Source organism: Pithys albifrons, chromosome 2 (assembly GCF_047495875.1).
Source record: "Pithys albifrons albifrons isolate INPA30051 chromosome 2, PitAlb_v1, whole genome shotgun sequence".
NCBI classification, from domain to species: domain Eukaryota; kingdom Metazoa; phylum Chordata; class Aves; order Passeriformes; family Thamnophilidae; genus Pithys; species Pithys albifrons.
The window spans coordinates 84324243-84344848 of NC_092459.1; the positions used below are offsets into that span (position 1 = coordinate 84324243).

The 20606-nt window shown below is 39.3% G+C and overlaps 1 protein-coding gene across 3 annotated transcripts in view; it reads left to right on the plus strand.

Moving 5' to 3' along the window:
* Window positions 1-20606, plus strand: part of RASGRP3 (RAS guanyl releasing protein 3) — a 56809-nt gene that overhangs the window by 21079 nt on the left and 15124 nt on the right. For all 3 annotated transcript variants that reach the window (XM_071575938.1, XM_071575929.1, XM_071575948.1), the window contains exons 2-9: window positions 6968-7159; window positions 8464-8564; window positions 9167-9231; window positions 10385-10516; window positions 11790-11937; window positions 13947-14120; window positions 14533-14649; window positions 14956-15231. In XM_071575938.1, coding sequence (XP_071432039.1) covers window positions 7090-7159; window positions 8464-8564; window positions 9167-9231; window positions 10385-10516; window positions 11790-11937; window positions 13947-14120; window positions 14533-14649; window positions 14956-15231 — 1083 coding nt within the window. In that variant the 5' untranslated portion in view covers window positions 6968-7089. The remainder of the gene's footprint in view (window positions 1-6967; window positions 7160-8463; window positions 8565-9166; window positions 9232-10384; window positions 10517-11789; window positions 11938-13946; window positions 14121-14532; window positions 14650-14955; window positions 15232-20606) is intronic.

Below are 20606 nucleotides of genomic sequence, written 5' to 3' on the forward strand. Positions count from 1 at the left end.
CAGAAAGGATGCTAAACAAAATGCTATCTAAGCAGCTCAAGCCTTAATCAAGAGACTTTCTGATTACTGAAAGTATTTTGGTCGTGTGACTGTCCATTAGCATTCCTCATGATTTCTGTAAGCTTCTCTTCTGTTAGGTCAGCATGCATTGCACCCCACATGGTAATTTATGAACTTATACAAGGCATTATATGGCTCTGAGGCAACAGTTTGGTAGTCCATATGAGTGGGTCTGTATACTCACTTGGTTTCTTACTTACAGCCCTACTCATTTAACCTCTGTTCCCATAGAAGAGTAGAAGTCTGGGTGACCCGTGATGACCTGAAAGTAAATATTTAGCTCAGTGAAGCCTTCCTTAAAATTTAAGTACAATAAAATACATTTTGAGAATTTGCAACTTGAATATTTCCATGCTAAGGCACAAATGTATACCTCTTGGAGGCTATATGGGATGTAAACATTCCACATATATATATATATCCCACATATATACGAGGTGCTGTCTTGTATTGGACACAGCCACTTTCAGCTGTCTTTGCAAGGGACACAGCACAGCTGAGCCCATCAACCAAGTTGGTGGCACCTCTGTAAAAACATATTCATGAAAAGGCAGAAAATTCTGAGTGGAGGGAACATGAAGAGAGGAAGGGAACATAGAGGAAGAGAAAAGAACATAGGGAAGAACAAGGCTAGAGAACAAAAAGGTGTTCTGTGGCAGAACAGGTGCTTCCCTGAAAAGACTGTGGCCATTCATAAGTTCATGCCACAGCAGGTACACCTCTGAAGGGACTGTGGCCCACAGAGAACTCATCCTGGAGAGCAGGGCTAGAATGAGAAGGAAGAAGCAGCAGAGAGAAACTGCTGAATATTGACCCTGACCTCCTGCACTGCTCCTTGTCCCACTGAAGGGACTTAGTGTAACATGCAGTAATAGCAATGGAGAAGGACAGGGTCTGGAGTGAAGCTTAGCCTGGGAAAGTGGAAGGAGATGTGTTTTAAAGTTTGTCTTCTTTGTTTTCAGGTACAAAAATCAGTAATTAAATATTTCTGCTAATTGTCAATTGTTTTACAGAGTTTGCACTGGCTTTGGGTAGGTAAATTACATGGAATAAGTAAAACCTCAACCTATGGAGTCTGTAGAGCAGTGGAGACATTGATATTCCCTCTGCAGTGTCTGTTGTTAGTATGAGGATTGGCTTTAGCCATCCACTAGCAACATATGCTTAACCATCCCTCGTCCTGTCCTCTTTTCAGACACACATGTCCCACTCTGTTTAGTGTCTTCTAAAGTTTCCTTTTGATCCAGGAAAAAAGTGAATCAAAGAAACAGAGTGCAGACATTTGCTGTGGTTTATTGTGTAACTACTGTGTGAAAGTGTGTAGCAAAGGTGAGTGAATAAAGAAGTCATATCAGATGACCCCAAGCTCTTTTAATTTTCACTCCTTCCTTTCCACCCCCCCCATTCCCCTCCTTCCCCCCCCCCCCCCCCGACTACTTCATAGAGCAGTGCCACAATCTCTCCCTTGTTCTGAGTCCTTGCTCCATGTGACAAATGCCATTGGCAAGCCAGATGTGCCATCCTGGACTGGAACAGAATTGGTAGCCTGACAGCCCAGCATCACTGCCCTTTGACAGCACAGCTTCAGCACGTGTTAGACGCTGGAGAAACCTGGCCATGGATGTCACTTGCTCACAGTTTTCAAGAAATAGACTTATGTGTACTGTAATAAATAAACTGGTACTGGCCAGCTACAAGAAATACATAATTCCTAGGAGAGAATAAACTTCAGGAACCATGCAGTAGGTGATCTAAGACCTGTGCTGACTTGAGCCCAAACAGAAGTCTGGATTGAACCTGTATAGGCAAAGCTGCAGCACTTACATTTCCCAGCTAGGATTCTTATTATGGTAATTACTAATATCTGTGGAGAGGAATCATAAGGAAGGGTCTTACTGTGAGAGACTCCACTACATCTACAAGGTAGCAGATGAACTCTGTCCTGAAGAGCTTGCCCTAGACTTAAGATTAAGACAGAAAAAGTTGTAGCAAAGCAAGTTACCATTAACCTTCTCACTGGACTCTTGATTTCTTCTCAGCTTCTTTTTCTGCATTTTGCTACTGATTTGATTTCCCTGTTCAGCTGCTCACATTGAGCACTCCTCCAGCAGCCACGTGGAAGCTGTTTAATGCAAGCATTCAATGATGTGTTGTGTAGCCTAGGAGGAGGGGGAAATGAGGGGAGGTCTGACTTAAAGCCCCAAGAATGCCCTAATCTTGTAAAGAATATGATTCTTTTGTGTGCAGGCCTCTAGAAAGTTTATGGATAAATTGAGACCCATAGAGGTGCCTCTGTGTCAAAGCTGGACTGTTTGCATGTGGCTCTATTTACTTCTCTAAGTAGAAGGAAAATAGCCCACTTTCAATTAATGGGGAAAATTCTACATCTACATTCACTTTGGCCTGGCTAAAAAGCTGTTTAAATTTCATTTAGCTAAATAAATATTACTCTGTATGACAAATTTAAGCCTATTTAAAACCAACTTATTGGTATAGCTTGCAGCTGTAACCAATATAACTTGCTTGAAATCCATGTAAAAGCCCCTCCACAGGGATTCGTACTGGCTTTACATTTTAATACTGATTAAACTGCCTTAGCTTGTAGGTGTGGACCTCCCCTTAGTAGCCTCCAGCAGTTAAGAGTGATGTTTTGGTTTTACTAAAGGCAGTAGCCAACGTTTGAAACCTGGCTTCATGCTGCCCACCCTATTAACACCATTTGATGCTTTTACACAAGACCACAAGTTTGCTGTCAGGGTATACTGTTTCTTCTAAAAACTAATGCATTACACCTGACCACATCTGTCTCAAGAGCTCACAGCCTACACAATTGTTTACAGTCATCTCTCAAGACACTCCACAATAGCATCATCTCCAAACTTTCAAAATGTAGAACACAAAAACGAGTTACACTGCACAAAAGTACTAAGGAAAGTTATCTGCCCAAAGTTACTCTGTGTGTGTGGCAGTTGGGGTGATGGCAGGACTTGGAAAGGACTCTGTGTTTTGTAGTTTAGTCCATAACAAACTTCCAACCTCTGAGCACATCACTGCAGATGTTTCTGTTTTCCCCCTAAGCAGAGAGTGCGCATCCCATAATAGAAAAATTTCATGAAATAAAGCATGGCATGCCTGATACCCTCACTTAGTTCATAGGGATATTATAGCTGTATCTACTGCCTAAATGAGGGGGGTCCCTTACACAAAGCTGTTGGATTTAAGGGAGTGTTAAGGTTTATCTAGATCATATTCCTGCTGTCATAGCCTTCACCCACTCCTGACTATTACCCTGAAACCCCTTCCCAGCATGTGGAGGGTTACTTGCAGTGGAGACTGTAATTCCAAGTGACTTGATAAAGAAATGAGAAGGGGTGGCTGTGGAGAATTGTGTGCCCACTGTGTCCTTAATAGCTTTTGTTAACCACAGTAAACCCTATAGGATTTATAATTCCATTATAAGGCAAAAATTTATTTTTTAATCTTCATTATAGTGTGCAATCATTCCCTGACACACTGAATGAGCTCTGATTTTCTTATCCAGCCTTAATAAGTCCTCCTGAAACAGCTGGATGGCAATGAGATGTTTCAGAGTTACACTGGGAAGCAGCTGGGGGCAGAGATTCTCTAGATTTTCTGTATTGGGAAGTCTAAATGCACCTTTGGAAATTACTTTTTTAATAATAGCCCCATATTTCAAACATTCTAAATTCTTTACTTGTACAAAAACTCTGCTATGATTTTATTTTTTTATTTTTGTGCTTTTTTTTCATTGAACTGTTGACAGAATATAATTTATTTAATTTATGTAGATGACATTTATAGCTGTATTTTACTCATCCAACTCTGCAAGTGCTGGTGTGTTTGGATACCATTGTGGCACTATATAGACAAATTGTTTATTGTTCTAGCAGAGCAGCAGTGCTTAATTGTACGATTGATGTAATGGTTGTGATTGCTGGAGTCTGCAGTCAAGAGATGTGGTAGCAGGTTTTGTCTTAGAGCCAGGCAGACAGTTCTTCATCTAGTGCAAACATTTTATTCTTCTTTTAGAAGCGTTATTCAGATAGGCTGTTTGGAGGGTAGTACTGTAGTGTCAGGACCCAGGTATCTACTACTTAAGTAGTTGTTGTATAATTAAAAAAACCGCCAAATCAGCAATTTTACACAGGCTATTACTTGTTAATTACTATATGACTGTCTTTATCCTGCTGTCAACAGAAGATGATACTTTCCTATGCTATATTATGAAGGTTACTAACAAAACTCAGAAGTCAAATCAAATCTTTTCCATTCCTACTTTTCATGCTCAGCAATTTTCAAGAGGTAGACAGAAACATGCAATAGCTTTTCTCCATTTCATTTTTTAAAGAGATGACCAAAAATTATGTTGTTTTTCTCCTCTTAAAAAAGCACTAAGTCAGGTGAAACTGGAAGAGCCACATAGCTGGCTCTGTGAAAATCATGCCAATAATTTAAGCACTTGGAGAAGGATTTGGGGATGGTCAAAAAGGACAAACATGCCCAAGGTGGAATTCTAGTAAAAGTTAGGTGCTAAAGTACAAAGTTTTGATCTTGAAAAATGCTACTCAGCTCAGCTGCTGGCTAACTCTCTAACCAAGCAAATGCTCTACTTACATTTTTTTTTCACTTTAAATACATAAACAGGCTTAGAAGGAAAGATTGAACCTAGAGTAACCACGGCTCCTGTGGACTGACCAGGAGGCTAGAGAGCCACATATCTCTCTGTATGCTCTGGTGCACTTCAGACAACTCTGGGGTTTGTGTGATAGCCCAGTTCTTGTAGGAAGGGTTGAGTGTGCCCAGCCTGGTCCCAGAGATAGTTGTTAGGATGCCTTCTGCTACAATGCCAAGCATGGGTTCAAAGCCAAGGACCTCTGTGTTCCCACCTCCCCCTTTTTCTTAGGTGAGTGTCTGACTGCTTATTGTTGTGTGAAAGGATTAGTTTCCCCTCAATTCACAACAAGTAGGAGCTCTGTGTGATTCCTGGAAAAGCAGTGTTCTGTCAAGAGTGGGTTCTGCACCACCAAATTCAGAGGAAAGTGCTTTTTTCTGGCTAGGAGGAACAAGCAGGATTTAATGCTTGCACCTCTCTGCTCTAGTTATCTGTCAGCTGACAGCCTGCAGCTTTGTATGTGCACTGCTGTGTAGAAACTCACTGCACTGAGCTGTGCTTACATCCTACAGGGTCTTTCTCTCAGCCTCAGGGGAAGAGTCTTGCCTAAATCCAAATGGGACCAGAAAGAGCCTTGCTGTAGGAATGTAACTAAAAATAATAGTATAATAGAATTGTAGAATTGTTTACGTTGGAACAGATAACTTTTAGATCATCAAATCCAACCATTAACCCAGCACTGCCAGGTCCACCACTATGGTCCACCACTATTTCCTCTCACTCTGTTGCTTGTTACCTGGGAGAAGAGGCTGATCCCCACCTCTCTACAATCTCCTTTCAGGGAATTGTAGAGAGTGATAAGGTTTTCCCTCAGTCTCCCTTCCTTTGCAGACTGAGCTACCCCAGCTACCTCAGCTTCTTCTCATAAGACTTGCTTCTTTGGCTGAATGGTGTATTTTGAAGGTCTTGCATGCAAACCACTGCTGCATGCTCAGAGCAGCCTCAATACCACAGGACTCTGAAGCTGGGTCTAGAGATAAATATTCAATGCAGGCCACTTTTCCAGGTGCTGAGGTGCAGTGTCTTGTGCAGCTAGACCATCCCTGACCTGTGAGTGAGCTGGTGGCTCAGGGGGCACCAGCAGGGCCAGTAAAGCTGCCACAGCCTGGTGTCACTTACATGGCTGGACCACAGTGATGTTTGGAGGGCTGCAAGCTGACAGAGACCTAGCTCAGAATGCTTCATGCTCACTGTAACAGAGGCCTCTGGGAGGGATCAGGGTGGGTTAGTAAAAAGGATGAAGGATGCCAGTCCTACCAGGAGTGAGTTTGTAGTACAACATCTGTGATATGGTAGGTGAATTCAAGCAGGTGTTTAATTCAACAGTGCTTTGCATGACCAACTTTAAAAAGTTAATGTTACAGGCAATGACTTCTGAATTTCCCAAATTCCTGTATTATTTTGCTTCAAGGACTCTTTTAGTTCTACTCTTGGCTTTTTTCATATTGAAGTTGTTGGATGTACATTGTTATTGTTTGTCACATTTCAAATAGTTGTTATGGTCAGGCACTAGTGGGGCTTAGTCACAGATAGACAACAAAATACTGATTTTTTCTATTTTTTAACTACACCAGCAAAATTATTTCTGAACACTTGTAACAGAGTGCTCTATGCATCTTCAGGTAAATGGATATTTGGTATTTAAATGCATAGTAGATGTATAGTAAAACTGAGAAGTTTCTGTATATGTCCAGCTTTCAGTGACTGCTCAGCTACTGTGGAAAGATTTATTTAAAAATCTGCAGTGGCTTTGAAAAATTGCCTCCTACTTTAATGTTTGCTATGAACTTCATTAAACACTTATGCAGTCTGTGCCAATTAAGATCATTAGCTTTACCATGACCCAGTAACCTCAGCAGGAAAAAATGGTTATGTTTAAAAACATAAAAGCAGGGTTATTAACGAAAAGTGACTTATCAAGTGTAAATAAGAATGACCCGAACAAAACGTGCGTCATTGTATGTGCATGCCTTCCTTTACCATCTGGTTTCTGTTCTATGACTCTAGCTAGGGATTTATTTTGTGCTAGTGGACAAACAATTGAACAACACTTAGAAACACAAGTTGGAGGGAAAGCTTACAGCCATCTTTCACATGCTCTGTATTGTGCGGGGGAAAAACATTTAACAGAAAAGATGAGTTGAACTGTAAACATTGCATCCTGATAAATCTTCCCTATAATTATATAATAATGATTTCTTTTACTTTTCTCAGATTTTCATTGAAGTCCAGTTAAGAATGCAACCAGCAAAGTAAAGTGAAAAATCTGGGCATCTGAAGAAGCTCCTTCTACGTGGTGAAAATGTCTCTTATTTTTTGACAACGAGTAAAGGACAATGGGGTCAAACACACTTGGGAAGGCTGCAACATTAGACGAGCTTTTGAACACTTGTATTGAAATGTTTGGTATGCTTTTTCAATATTTTATTTTCTTGTTCTTGAAATTAATGTCATAAATCCTGCAGTTCTCTGATTTAGCAGGTCTTTCTCTTGGAAAAAACCACTTCTGTTCTGTAAAATTTTCCATGTTTCAATTTGTCCAAGAATCATACGAGTCAGATTTTAATCACATGCATACTGTATTAAATTTTCATAATAAGATAATGCACAGAGGTGGGTATGGTGGTTTTTAAAATGCTGGCCTTCACCAAGAGAAATGTTTAGTTGAATTATTCAAGGAGTTGTTTCTGGCACTGATCTTTGTCTTGAGTAGTTACACAGCTGTGCTTCTGACCAGTCATTTTTTAAAAGATTTTCTGAATCACCATGCAATAATTGGCAAGAGTATGACTTAAGGCTCATGTAATCTTTTTACTCTTATTAAAATGTAATGTACCAGGTCTGAGGGAAAGAAGCAACTAAAAAGACTTTGATCCATAACACCATTGATCATTACCTATATCACATTGCAGTCAGATGAGTTCATATATCCATTTCTGTGGACCACCATCAAACTTGTTGTTCTAGAACTCAATGAAAGAATTAGCAGAGCCCATACATTTGTCTGTTGGAAATAGTAACTCTTCTTGTATACACACTGTCTTGATAAGTGCAGTCCATGTGTGATTCCTGTTTCATACATCATATCATCTCCTGTCTTCTAGTGACAGACAGAGAATAATCTAAGATTGTAGATGTTGGGGAAGACTGATGGCCTTCCAGACTGCCAGGGAATAACCTTTGGTGTAGTTTCAGTGTCTACAGTGCAAAGACACAAGGATCTCTGTAAGACAGCTGGAGAAGGGACCCTGGGTACAGATGTGAGGTGCTTTGCCATTGGATTCCTTGAAGCAGATCCCTTTTAAAACAATTTAATTGTTAACTTAAAGCTATAAAGCTGCAATAAAATAAATATGATAAGTGATTGTATATAAATCATGTCCCCACCCTTTTGGTGGGCTAATTTTGGATTTGTTCTTTGGGTTACTGGCAGTGTAATAATATTTAACATAGTACTGTCCATGCCCTGTTTTTTTAGCTATGGCCAGTTATCTGCACTAATTTGGATTTTTTCCTCCATTTAAATAGCTGTCACTGCATTCTAGCAATAGTTACTGTTAAAGGAGCACTTTTGTGCTTTGCTTTTGTTTCCTGCCTGTAGTTGTTAATGAGCCAACTTTTCCACTTTTGTTCCTTTCTATCTGACTCGACTTGAATGCTAAAAGCTCCCCTCTGTTATAATGTGGTTAACTCACTTTTCTGTTTTGCAGATGACAAAGGAAATCAGTGCTCCAGTCATTTGCCAAGGACGTTTCTCTTAATGCATCGGTGGTACCTCTCTTCAACAGAGCTGGCTGGCAAGCTTCTCTCCACATATCCTTTACCAGTGTTGGAATCCACATTACAGAATCAAAAGCAGATTGTTTGTGTCACTGCATGTAAAAATATGTCAATTAATAAGTGACAAGGGTTAGAGGTGACTTTTTTCCAACCTAAAAGATGGAAGTTTGTGAGCTTCCTTATGCTACCGCTTGTAGATGTTTTCATATGTACAAGAATGTTGATGAGTAATTTACATTAACTTTGAATAACTATTCAATAAATACGTGGCCAAGACAACTTTTCAAAGGTATCACAGCAGGCTGGCAGTACTATGAACTTTGAGTGGTATCTAAGCACTTACATGTCACTTATACCTCTTAAATCATAAGTATTATCATATTTGGTTAGCCAGTGTTGGCAAGAAACCTTCCAGCAGAGGATTCAGAATAGTAAAATAGAGGAGTTTTTGCTAGGGTAAAAAAAGGTGGCAGCCAGGAAACAGTCTTTGACCCCTAAGATGCTGTGAAAGTGAATGAAATATCATAGAAGAGAAGTCTGATGCTGTTTTAATTCATCTGGTTTAATGTCAGTGCCCAGTGAATAAAAGAACATTACTGAATCAAGGCACACAAAGCTTTCCTTAACTAGTATACATATAGAGATGCCAATGGGGAGAACTGCAACGAATTCAGATTGAAAATCTGCTACTTCATGAGGTAAATGCACTTCTAGTCCCCTAGCATTTTGGTTTTCTGCTTCTGGTAATACTATCAATGTAATTTGGTTTCATTTGGTTTTTTCACTTGATCTTCAGCCTGCAGTGAAGAGTGAATTTCTGTGTATTGGAAATAATTAAGCTGAGCCATCCAGCTTTTAAGACACTTAACAGCCTCGAGCTAAAAAGCTGGCTGAAAACTTGGGGTATGAATTACCTGGCATGTGAGTGTGACATCTCTTAGAGGGAGACTGGTTCAGTGCCACACAGAGGACAGACACCTTTTGCTTCCAGATGTAATCTGGTGTGGGAAAGAAAGATTGTCTCTGGGCTGTTGGCTTCAGTTCATGCAATCCTACATAATTTATGAAGACAGGTGTGTGTTAGTGATACCAAAGTTGTTACAGGTTGAGTGTGTTCTGAACCTTGCACCAACAGCTCCGCCTTTGTTTCTGTGGGAAAGCTTTCCTGTGTTAGGCTGTTCTTGTGCAGTAACATACTCTTGTAAAAGAGAAAGCATGAATTTTTAAGTTAACATGATATAATCTGCTTCCCTCAAATAGATGTTTTTCCCCCCCTTCCTCTGTACTGTTATAGCACTGAGAAGAAAGGGGAGAGGGGACAGCACAATTGACAAAGCCTTTTCCATACCTCCTTAAATAGCAGAGGCTTACATTCTTTGTATGCAAGCTTACATGAATTACATCTGGCTTACATGGTTATCATGGTAGAACTGCTACTTGAATTCACACTTTCATTTTCATTGAAAAATCTTTCCTGTGCAAACAAAGTGTCTAACTTGAACAAGGGCTAAGTGCAAGTGTCATTTGGGTATTCTGGCAGCCTCAGTTAGGACACCGGACATGCCTTTTGTATGTGTCACCTGAGACATCATTTTAATTTTGCATTTCAATAGAATGCTAATTTGTTGTCCTGTGGTGAGCTAAGCAAAAGAAATTACAAGATAATGTGGCTTTTGCCACTTCAGTGTCACAGATAGTTACAGAAGCAACAGGATGAGGTAGTCCACACTCTGCCCAGACCAGTCGATCTGAAATACATCCTAGGAAACAAAATGTATGTACATGTATGCAGCCACTGAATGTTATACCTGAGTCCCTGGGCATCTCTTCACTGCTGTCTGTGGATTTCAGATACTGGATTTTGGAATTTCCTGCAGAGTTTAACTTGGATCTTGGTCTCATTCGTTTGACTGAAGAGTTTCGAGAAGTAGCCAGCCAGCTCGGATATGAGGATCACATCCAGCTTATTGATATCTCCAGCATGTAAGGATGTTATGGGCTGCAACATTTTTGTCTCTGCAACAGCAGAATTCTAGATCTGTACAAAATATAAAAGTATTAAGGATCATCTTGATCTTGCGAAAGCAAAAAAGCAGTTGCAAAATACGTTGTCTTTAAATTTGAAGCTACTAAAAATTTGAAATTCTAGTTATAGTTTCACAGTAAAGAGAAGATTCCTATCTGTATGTAATTTTTTCATATAACAGGAAGTGATTAACATTACTTTTATTTCTATAAGTTTTCATACAGAAAAAAAGCAATGCTGTGACTGCTATGCTGTGTACATCTTAGATTTTCTCGGGGAAACTTTTTGCTCTCTTACCAGTAATCTGTTGATTTTTGTAAGGGCTTTCTGTGTACTTCTTTTCTATGGTTTAACTGGATAATCTTTAGCATTCACTTTTGTAATTGTATTGCATCCAAACAATTACACTACTGTTTCCTTGACTCGTTGAAATGAAAGTTACCTTCTAAACATCACCAGACAGGCTCTTGTATCTCCCCTGACATGATCAATTATCTTTTAAAATATGACATACGCATAGTGATTTTTCCTTACTTTAAAATATCATAGTAACCCAGAAGGACAGCACTACTAATGCCAATGAAGGTTACGACACTTCTTTCAAAAACAGTACCAGTGAAATCACATGACTATTGTTCCTTACATTTTCATTTTAATATATTGTCCTCCTTAACATTAAAATATTAACCATTTTAAAGTATAATATCTTTCTGCTCTCTGAAGTGCTTTTACTGCGTATGGGTAGAAATTATTTCATTGCTTGCAAGCAAATTATTTGCCTTTTTCTACCCACTTCTTACTGTTTTATGAGCTGTTTGACTGTTTCTGTTGTTCCATTGTTTCAGGGACCTGTGGTCTTACAGAGTAAAAATTAATCCTTGATGTTATTCAAGTACGTTTTTATTCTGTTTCAGAATTTAGTGTAACCTGTTCTTGTATTTCCGAAGCATCTTTACTTATGACTGCCTGTACCATGGGGAAGAATTCATTGTCCTTTTGTTGCGATAGAAACCTGCTGTCATTTATCATTTGCAGTAGTGCCTCCAAGGCTCTTTATCTTCTGTTATGCTCCTGAACAGGTCTTACTCACGGTGTTTGTTGTGTGCTGAACATTACAGATTGGAAAACTCATGGTCTGTCTATTGGTAATTTTACACAAATATGTTCCAGCTGTGGGCTACACTCACATATACCCAAACAGAATTGAGACTTATACCTGTTCTGTTGCAGTCCTTCCTATGACTGGATGAGAAGAGTTACACAGAGGAAGAGGATTTCCAAGAAGGGAAAAGCCTGCCTGCTGTTTGACCATTTGGAGCCCATTGAGCTAGCTGAACATCTCACTTTTCTGGAGCATAAATCTTTTAGGAGAATTTCTGTAAGAAGCCTACAACTTTGACACTTGCAATTAGGAGCCTGTCTTTAAAGAGTGTTCACATGGTTTAACATTTATGGCTTTTTTTGTCAAGATTTCAGTGTAGTAAATCCTTATAATCTCTCATATAAGGCACGTAGCAATGGCTGTACCAGTATTTCCTTTTTCACTACTGATGCCTTTAGTGACAGAAGTTAATTTTGTGGAGAAATTCTGGGCAAAAATTACTAATAAAAGCTACTGTAGCCATGTGTCACAGCAATTGATTAATCTAATAGTATTGCCAAAAATCTTCAGCTGTTTTCTTTTTCCCTCTGAAGAAAATAACTAATTACTTTTCAGTAAACATCAGAGTCTTTGCAAAGAGTCTTTTAAAAGACTGAAATATGCGCTGTCCTTCTGTAGTCTCTGTTCACTCCTAGTCAATTCTTCAGGAGCTGTTCTTTCATTTGCCAGCTTCAGGTTGGAAGGGATCTCAGGAGGCCTGTAGGGAAGGTCCCTGCCCAAAGCAGTGTCAGCTCTGGGACAGATCATGTTCCCTAGAGACTTTGGCATTTGGGTCTTGAAACCCTGCAGGAACAGAGACTGCACAACTTCTCTTTCCTCCTTCTGTCATACAGGCACTGAGGGAAGTTCAGGTACAGTTGCTTCTTTTCACACAGGATTGTACATGGTTAAGAGGCAAAAATGGATATAAATAAAAGTAGAAGCTCTAACAAAACAAAATGAGTAAGCCAACTGCAAAAAAGGAGCTGATTTCTGCTGGGAAATATCCCTATGAAAAGGTCACATGATGTATCTGGTGGCAAATGCAAGCAGTAAGTCCTCAGCATGACAAATGAGACTTTTTGAAAATGTTTGGGAGCATGGAAAAAAATCAAATTCCAAAACTAACAAAAATATATGAAGTTTTTTGTTTGTTTCAAGAGAGGAAGGAAAAAGAGATCAATGAGGAGCTGAGACCAGTCTAAATAGAATCACTTTTGATGTTGTTTAGTAATGTTCAAAGGTTAACTGCTCTAGACTTCAAATCATGGGAAAACACCCTACCGTGATCTGTGCAGTCTAACCTCAAAGAAGGAGGGAGGGACAAGGAAAAAAGGCATGCTTTTTTCTAATTAGACTTAAGATGTGTTTTAATTCCTTTGGGAATTCCAGAAAAACCCTCAAATCTGCAATGAATTTTCTTTTTTCCTTGCTCTTTCTGGTTTGTCTGTCAATTCTTCAGCTTGAATTTTGCTATCTCAGAAATTTCTTTGCAACTAATGAGAGTTAATTAATCTTGTACTCCTTGTTCTCTCAAATATATGTAATTGTAGAATGTGATTAGTCTGAATTCTGTCCTTGGTTTTACCAATTTAAAAAAAACAGGGAGAGAAAGAAGGGCAGTGTTAACTCTAACAAAATCATTTTAAATTATCTGAGCGCTGAAATACTGGTTTTTAGCAGCTATGAAACAAGATCTGCTGCATTAGAGTATATGCCCTTGTATGTCCTCTAACAGGCTGGTTTTGATCAGCTCAGACCAAGAATCCCATCTTGCCTGGCATTGCCAGCAACTTCCTACACAAGTTGAAGTTGTATCATAAGCTACTGAAAATCTCTCATTAAGGGACAGCTGAAAAATGCTTTCCAAACATTTAGGGAAATTTAATTCTTGGGAGTCTATAGAGTATCGTGCCTTGAGGATATCAAATAAAACTACACAGAATAAAATGTTGTGTTGAGTAAATTATGGGGGAAAGATGGAAGTAGTAATCATGCTCATCATGCTTATCATGCAGGCTTCTGTATTTTCTGACAAACAAACAAGCCGCAAATTGACATTTAAGTAAAAAACAAACCAAGAACAAACAGCTTTTAAGAAAGAACTGTTGTGCAGTGGGGTCTGCTGACCCTGAGTCATGGTCATTTTCTAAACAAGAGGAGCTTTAAAAAGAAAAAAATATTAGAGTTCCAATTTGATTCTTCAGTTGCCCACCGTTTTACTGAAAATGCATCTTCTCTGACAGTTCACAGACTACCAAAGCTACGTGATCCATGGCTGCTTAGAGAACAATCCAACTTTGGAGAGATCTATTGCTTTATTTAATGGTATCTCCAAATGGGTCCAGCTCATGGTTCTCAGCAAACCAACACCCCAGCAAAGAGGAGAAGTAATCACAAAGTTTATCAATGTTGCACAGGTAAGTCTTGCATGTGACTCTTTTTCTCTCACTACAAAACAATAATATAAATAGAGATGGCAGCAAACAAATCAACTGATGCTCTTTGCGCTGTTTCCTCAGTGAATAGCCTGCTCAATGTCAGTGGAGGTTTTGTTCAAGTGTTGCACCTCTGCATTTTTAACTAGCAGATGTAACTATACATTAATTTGTCTTTGTTGTATTCTACTTGGCAACTGTGACTACTGTGTGTGTCTTGTTGAGCTGAGCTAATTAAAACCAAAATGTACAGCCATTCTTTTACATCCCTGACTTAGTGATTTATGCTTCAGCCATGATAGGTTGTCTCCTTTAGCATGTTGTGTGTGACCCTGAAGACCTGATATATGCATTTCCTTAACTTCTAAATATGCATGATCATTCTGTCCTGCAGAAGCTCCTTCACCTCCAGAACTTCAACACACTGATGGCAGTTGTGGGAGGTCTAAGCCACAGCTCCATTTCTCGCCTGAAAGAAACTCATTCTCATTTGTCTTCAGAAGTCACAAAGGTATGGTGGACTCCAGAATACAGACATATTTAGCCTAACATCACCTCTGTGAGGTCTGATGGGTTCTGCACTGCAGGTGTCTCACCAGCACAATACTTGGATTATGGCAGGGCATCCCAAAAGGCACTTTGGTTGCATTCCTCTCAGAGAAGCAGGATAAACTCACAGAGATCCTCTGGGTGATTGCCTGTGCCAGAGAGGAAATTAACACTGTCGACACCCTGCCATGAGTTGTGCTCATTTAAAACAGGTTAAGGAAATGCTATGAATGCTTTCACAGAGACTTGCTTCTCTGGCTATTTGTAGGACTGGAACGAAATGACAGAGCTGGTCTCTTCCAATGGAAACTACTGCAACTACCGCAAGGCTTTTGCTGACTGTGTTGGCTTCAAAATTCCTATTTTAGGAGTCCATTTGAAAGACTTGATTGCTGTCCATGTCATTTTCCCTGATTGGATAGATGAGAACAAAGTTAACATAGTGAAAATGCAGCAGCTTTCCATCACCTTGAGTGAACTGGTTTCCCTGCAAACTGCTTCTCATCATTTAGAGCCTAATATGGATTTAATTAACCTGCTAACCGTAAGTATTGAGCATGTTTCCTTTCACTGCTGTTATTCAGTTGTTGAGTGTCAGTAGAAACATTCATATATATATATAAAGATAAGTGCATATCATTATACCAGTTTTGAAAAAGAAAAGGGAGAGAGTACAAAACAGATACAAGTTCACATGAGATTTTAATAAAGTCACAGAGAGTTACTGTAGAATGTGATGGATGGAAGCAGCATAAGGATTGTTATAAATTAATTATTTTAGGAATGACAGAAAGAGGGCTGTATTTATGTTTGGAGAAGCAAAAACTGAGTTCTGACTACTTAGAATTGAGGTTTATTTCTCCTGAGCAAAGGTTGGGTGACAGTCTGACATGAACATACAAGTGAGATTCCAACTTGAGCATCACTCTGTTCTTGCTCCCCTGAGCTTTCCATGTGACACAGGATCTTTCCTATCCAGTAAATAAAAATGTTCTTGAATGCTTTTAAACAGCTGCTGCAAACCCTACTCCTTTCCCCTCTCCTTCCCCCTTATTAGTGGCCACATTTGAGGAGGTTTGAAACTTGCACACACAAGTTACAGATATGGATCTGAATGTCCCATTTCAAACCAAAGGAAAGTGAGATTTCAAAAAGACTGTGTAAAACCTTTTTTCTTTTTTAAAAGCAAAAAATGTCATTTTGAGAAATATTACACTTTATTTTAAAACATACTGAAGTGTGGAGCCTAAATCATCAGGCCAAGTTCTGTTCCTATTTGAATGTAGTCATTTTAGCACTGGTATCAACTGCAGCAGTGTTTGACTCAGCACCACAGTTTGTCCAGGTCAGGGGCAAAACCTAATATCTTGGAAGTAAAAATAGAACCTGTGAAACCTGAAGAAAAAGTCATACAATTTCTTATAAAATAGTTGATCTTGCAAGTGAATAAAAGTCACCTGCTAGTCTGAGAGTAGCCTGAAACATGTCATGCTAGATAAAGGACCCTTGTAATATGTAATCAGTTCATGTTGCTTCTGTTGTTATTTATTTTTGTCTTTCATATCTCTAATCTGTACAAGAGAATTTCTTTGCTTTCCTTAAATCAATGCAATTCCTTTAAAAATGCACTTAGAACTAAACAGGGTCTGCATGTAAATAGGAAAAATTTGAGAATTTTTCTAGTGTTCATTTTGTTGAATGTCATGAACTTTTTGAGACCATGTTTTTCTTCTTTAGAAGACAGAAAAAATCTAGATCAAAACTCAGAGAAAGAATTTGACTATCTCTGAATAACTGTGCCCAGAACAGTCAATGTCTCAGTGTTGTTCCCCACTTCCTGGGGAGGTGGAAACCAAATTCCAGTTTTTCCTCAGTCATGTTCACACCACAGACAGGAGGTTACTATAATTATGTAACTCATTCCAGGAAAATGCCTTTACTGGAGTCCAGTTGGGAGGAGCCTTGGATTTTTTCCCTCCATGCCTTACTTTAAAATGCTCAAAAATGTGCATGTCTAGAAAGTAAGCAGAGATTATAGTTTGTGATGGATTTATGCTGGGACTGATGAGGTACACAGCTTTATGCTATGGAGGTTGATAAATATGAGCCTGAGCTTAGAGCTACCAAGCTGGTGTGGCTATACCCATGGCTTCATTGTAATGAGGATTGGGACATTTTGGGGGAATTGGAAAACCTTCTCCGCTTGCACCTTTTGTGGAACCATCTAGGACCACATCCTAATCCTGGTTGGTGGGACAGGGAAGAGAAGAGACCACTGCAACACTTCTTAAACTTAAATTTTGGACTATAAAGTCAGGTATTTATTGTCTCTTTTTAGTTTTGTAGGGATTGAGAGTTGTTTTCTTATGACACTCTTCCCTTTCCTGGTTGTTTCTTACAAACTTGGCTGTAAACTGGGGGAAGTGGAGCCTCAGGCTTTAGGGAACTGAGCAATAAAACAGTGAGTCCAGAAGGGCAGAAATTACACAATGTGAAGTGAGAGATAGAAGCTGAACTGCTGCTGCCACTTTCATTAGCTGTTCTCTTTTTTTGATGACGGCCTGCTTTCCAAAAGGAGCAAAAAGTTTCAGATTTTTCTAAGACTTTGCAGGTTCATATTCATTATTGTATCAGCCTGAGTTCATACAGTGTATCTGGGTTTCCTTTTTTTAAGAAAACATCTTCCTGGTTTTGTTTGTTTTCAGCAAAATGACATGGAGTTTTTGTTGGGTTTTTGTTATTGTTGTTGTTGCTTGTTGTTGTTGTTGTTTTAATCTAATTCAGGGTCTTTCATTTACCAGGGAAAGTAATTGTGTACATGATGAGTACTTGCTCACTTACGATGCTCTGATGTATTCATTCATAATATAACTCTGCTGACTTTGTTAAGTTGAACCAATCTGATTGTAGTAAATGAAGCTGTATGCTGCAGTGTTGATTTCAGGGCTGATCACTGCTGCTTTTTATCTGTTAGCACATTTTATGGTGGTACCTTTATGTAATGATGGGGACAGCCTTGGATATCCAAGGTAGACAGCTGTAGGTGTCCTAGAAACTTTACAGGATAGTTCTGTCCTCATATTAGTCACTGGAAGTGTTTCTGTAGATCAAGTACATTTGATAGTGTGGGATTCTTCATTTAAGATGGTGACTCCTAGAAAGGAAAAATACCAAATTTCTACAAACAGTTCCTGGACCAGAATCTTGGTACATATCATAATATCAATATTCTCATTTTTCTTCCAGTACAAAGGTTTTGTCCTCATCTGTGTGTATGAATACAACACCTTATTTTCCCAACAGTGGTCTCTTAAACAGTAATAATGGGCTTACATTGAATGTTTCTGACTATTTTCTTGTTGAAAAGAAAGTTTTAGAGTATAGGCTACAGTCAGAGAAAAAGGAGAAGGAAAGGATTGCAACCCAAAGCTGACAAGAACTGACAACTAAAAATAGTTGACCTTGCTATGTGCAAATGGTCTTTTAACAGATTTAGACTCCCTTGCTACCAAAGCCATCTTATTTTTCAGAGCCTGAATAATTACCTGTTCATTTTATTTCTAGGTCTTTCTTCTCTAATGTAAAGTGTGATTTTTTTTCACATCTTTACCTTATTTACAGAAACTCCCTTTCAAGTCCAGTGAAGGCACATAAAAGCATAGAGTGCTTTTCATTCACATGTGAATCGGCTGAGCCAACTATTTGGTCACTTCTGCTGTTTTTCCATTAAGCAGCTTCTATCTGGGCAAGCTTTTAGTAGGTGTCTTGTCCTGATAAGCAATGCATAAATGTCTTGCCTGGCCTCCCTCCCTTGCAGTGTTGCCTTTTACACCACACTTAGCAAGTGCTAACAGCCTGGTCTGTGCTTGCTTGACAAGTAAATCACTGGGTGCTGGCTTGCTAGTCTAACAACTAGCACAAAAAGATAAAATGGATATTTCATGGGCATGTGGGAATATGCCCTGTTTTTTCTTTTACTCAGTGGTGTAGCCCCATTGGCTCTGGGGAAGCTGATACCTTTTAAGTGGTTTGGAAATTGTGATGTTTGGGGGAAAATCTGTTTGGAGCTATGAAGTGAGAGCTTGACTTAAATGCTGGTGCAAAACCTTGATAGTAAACTTCAGGCCACCTGGTCAAGGGGCTTTCAGCCATTTTTCAGTTGTGTATAGACCAAAAGGGTGAATGGGAAACAATAGATCTCTGGCTTCAGTGATAGCTGCTGAGTGGCCAGCAGTTTGGAAAGTTGGTTTTCTCTGGTGTTAAATGTCTGCACACAAACCTGGAATTCTGCTTCCTCCCATCCCCAACCCTCTCCACCCCACTCCATCTTGTTCTCGGCATAAAATATCAGCTTCTATCTCAAGAACATTAGCTTTGAACAAGTAGCTGAAAGAAGCCAATATTTTGCATGGAAGTTAACACACCATGAATAAGGGAAAGGTTTGCTCTATGGACAGCAATAGCACACATGCCAGCTTTAACAGCGTAAGAGACTGCAAAAGCTCAGGGGAAAGCAAGTCCTCCCTTGCCTTTTGTAAATGTGTCTGAGTTACATGGGCAAGCAAAGTAAATGTGTCACAACTCAGCTGCAGGTGAGCCGGAGTGTGTTACATGGACTCACTTCTTGGTGCGCTCTTGCTCTTTGTGTGGTTATTTGTCTTTTCCTGTCTTACTGGCCACACTTGCTCTATCTCCACTGGCTTTGTATCCAGTTCTGTAGCACTTCCTGCGTTCCAAAACATGAAGCTAAGAATTAGTAAAAGAGGAACTCAGCATGAGCTTGGCCATGGAGCAGAGAGGAATAACAACTCTAATGACATTTTTGTCATTAGAAAACTTATATTTGGTAAGGATGCTGAAGGGATTTCCTTACCTGCTGTGCAGTATTTTCACATTGTTTTTATTTCACTATGTGAATAAAAGCTTGTGCGTAAATGTTGCATTACTTTCTGTGGATTGGAAGGGGATCTCACTCTCAGCTAGACCACAAAGTATTTATACTAATTGTGTTAGAACTCATTTGGTGCCACCATTTTTCCTCCACTATTTTTAGGTCTTAACAGCTATTTATCTAACCTGTTCTGAGACTATATGCAAATGACTGGAAAGTCCCAGTCATTTGTACAGTCTAGCGAAAAAAATGAGAAACACTTAAACAATCAAATGGAAAGTCACCAGTCACCCTCCCAATTTGTGTTCAGTAAGTCATGCACCTGTGATCACTCCCCTACCCTTCTCAGTACCCCTTCAAACTGCTTGGAAATAAATAGGAGAGCAATGAAAGTCAAAGTAGAATGAAAACTGCCACTTGTTGTAAAGGTTGTCTTAGGAAAACTCTTATTACAGTTAATCTATCAGAGCAAAACCGTAAATAAAATATAAAATGAGTACTTATATAACCGCATAATCATCATGCTTGTAATTTTTTTGCTAGCTTATGAAACTTCTGAACTAGACAACACCTTGTCCACTGTGTGCTTACACATTGTGCCTAATGAGGTTATAACTGCTGCTTATGATAGGGTCACATAATTCGGGGGGGGGAGATACAAGCTTGCTCAGTGAATACTGATGCATTTCCACTCCCAAATCCACACCCTGTTCATCTGGCCTGCTGAGAAAACTGCTCTTTCATATGAACAGGACACTGCCTTCGGAACTAGCAATTCTTCTCTGAGTCCCAGCCTGAGCCGATAACATCATGTGCTCTGACTGAGTTCTGCTTATTTTACATCACCAAGGAACCTCCGAATAGTCACTGAAAAAGTACATGAACAATATTTGTTACAGCTTCTTTGGTGTGTATACCAAGCTCCGAGTAGCAAAACATTTTGTTTAGCTTCAGTGGGAGGTATATCTCTATTTAGAAGCCTGTCATTTTTGACCCAGTCTAATAAATATTACTGGTTTTCCCTCTTT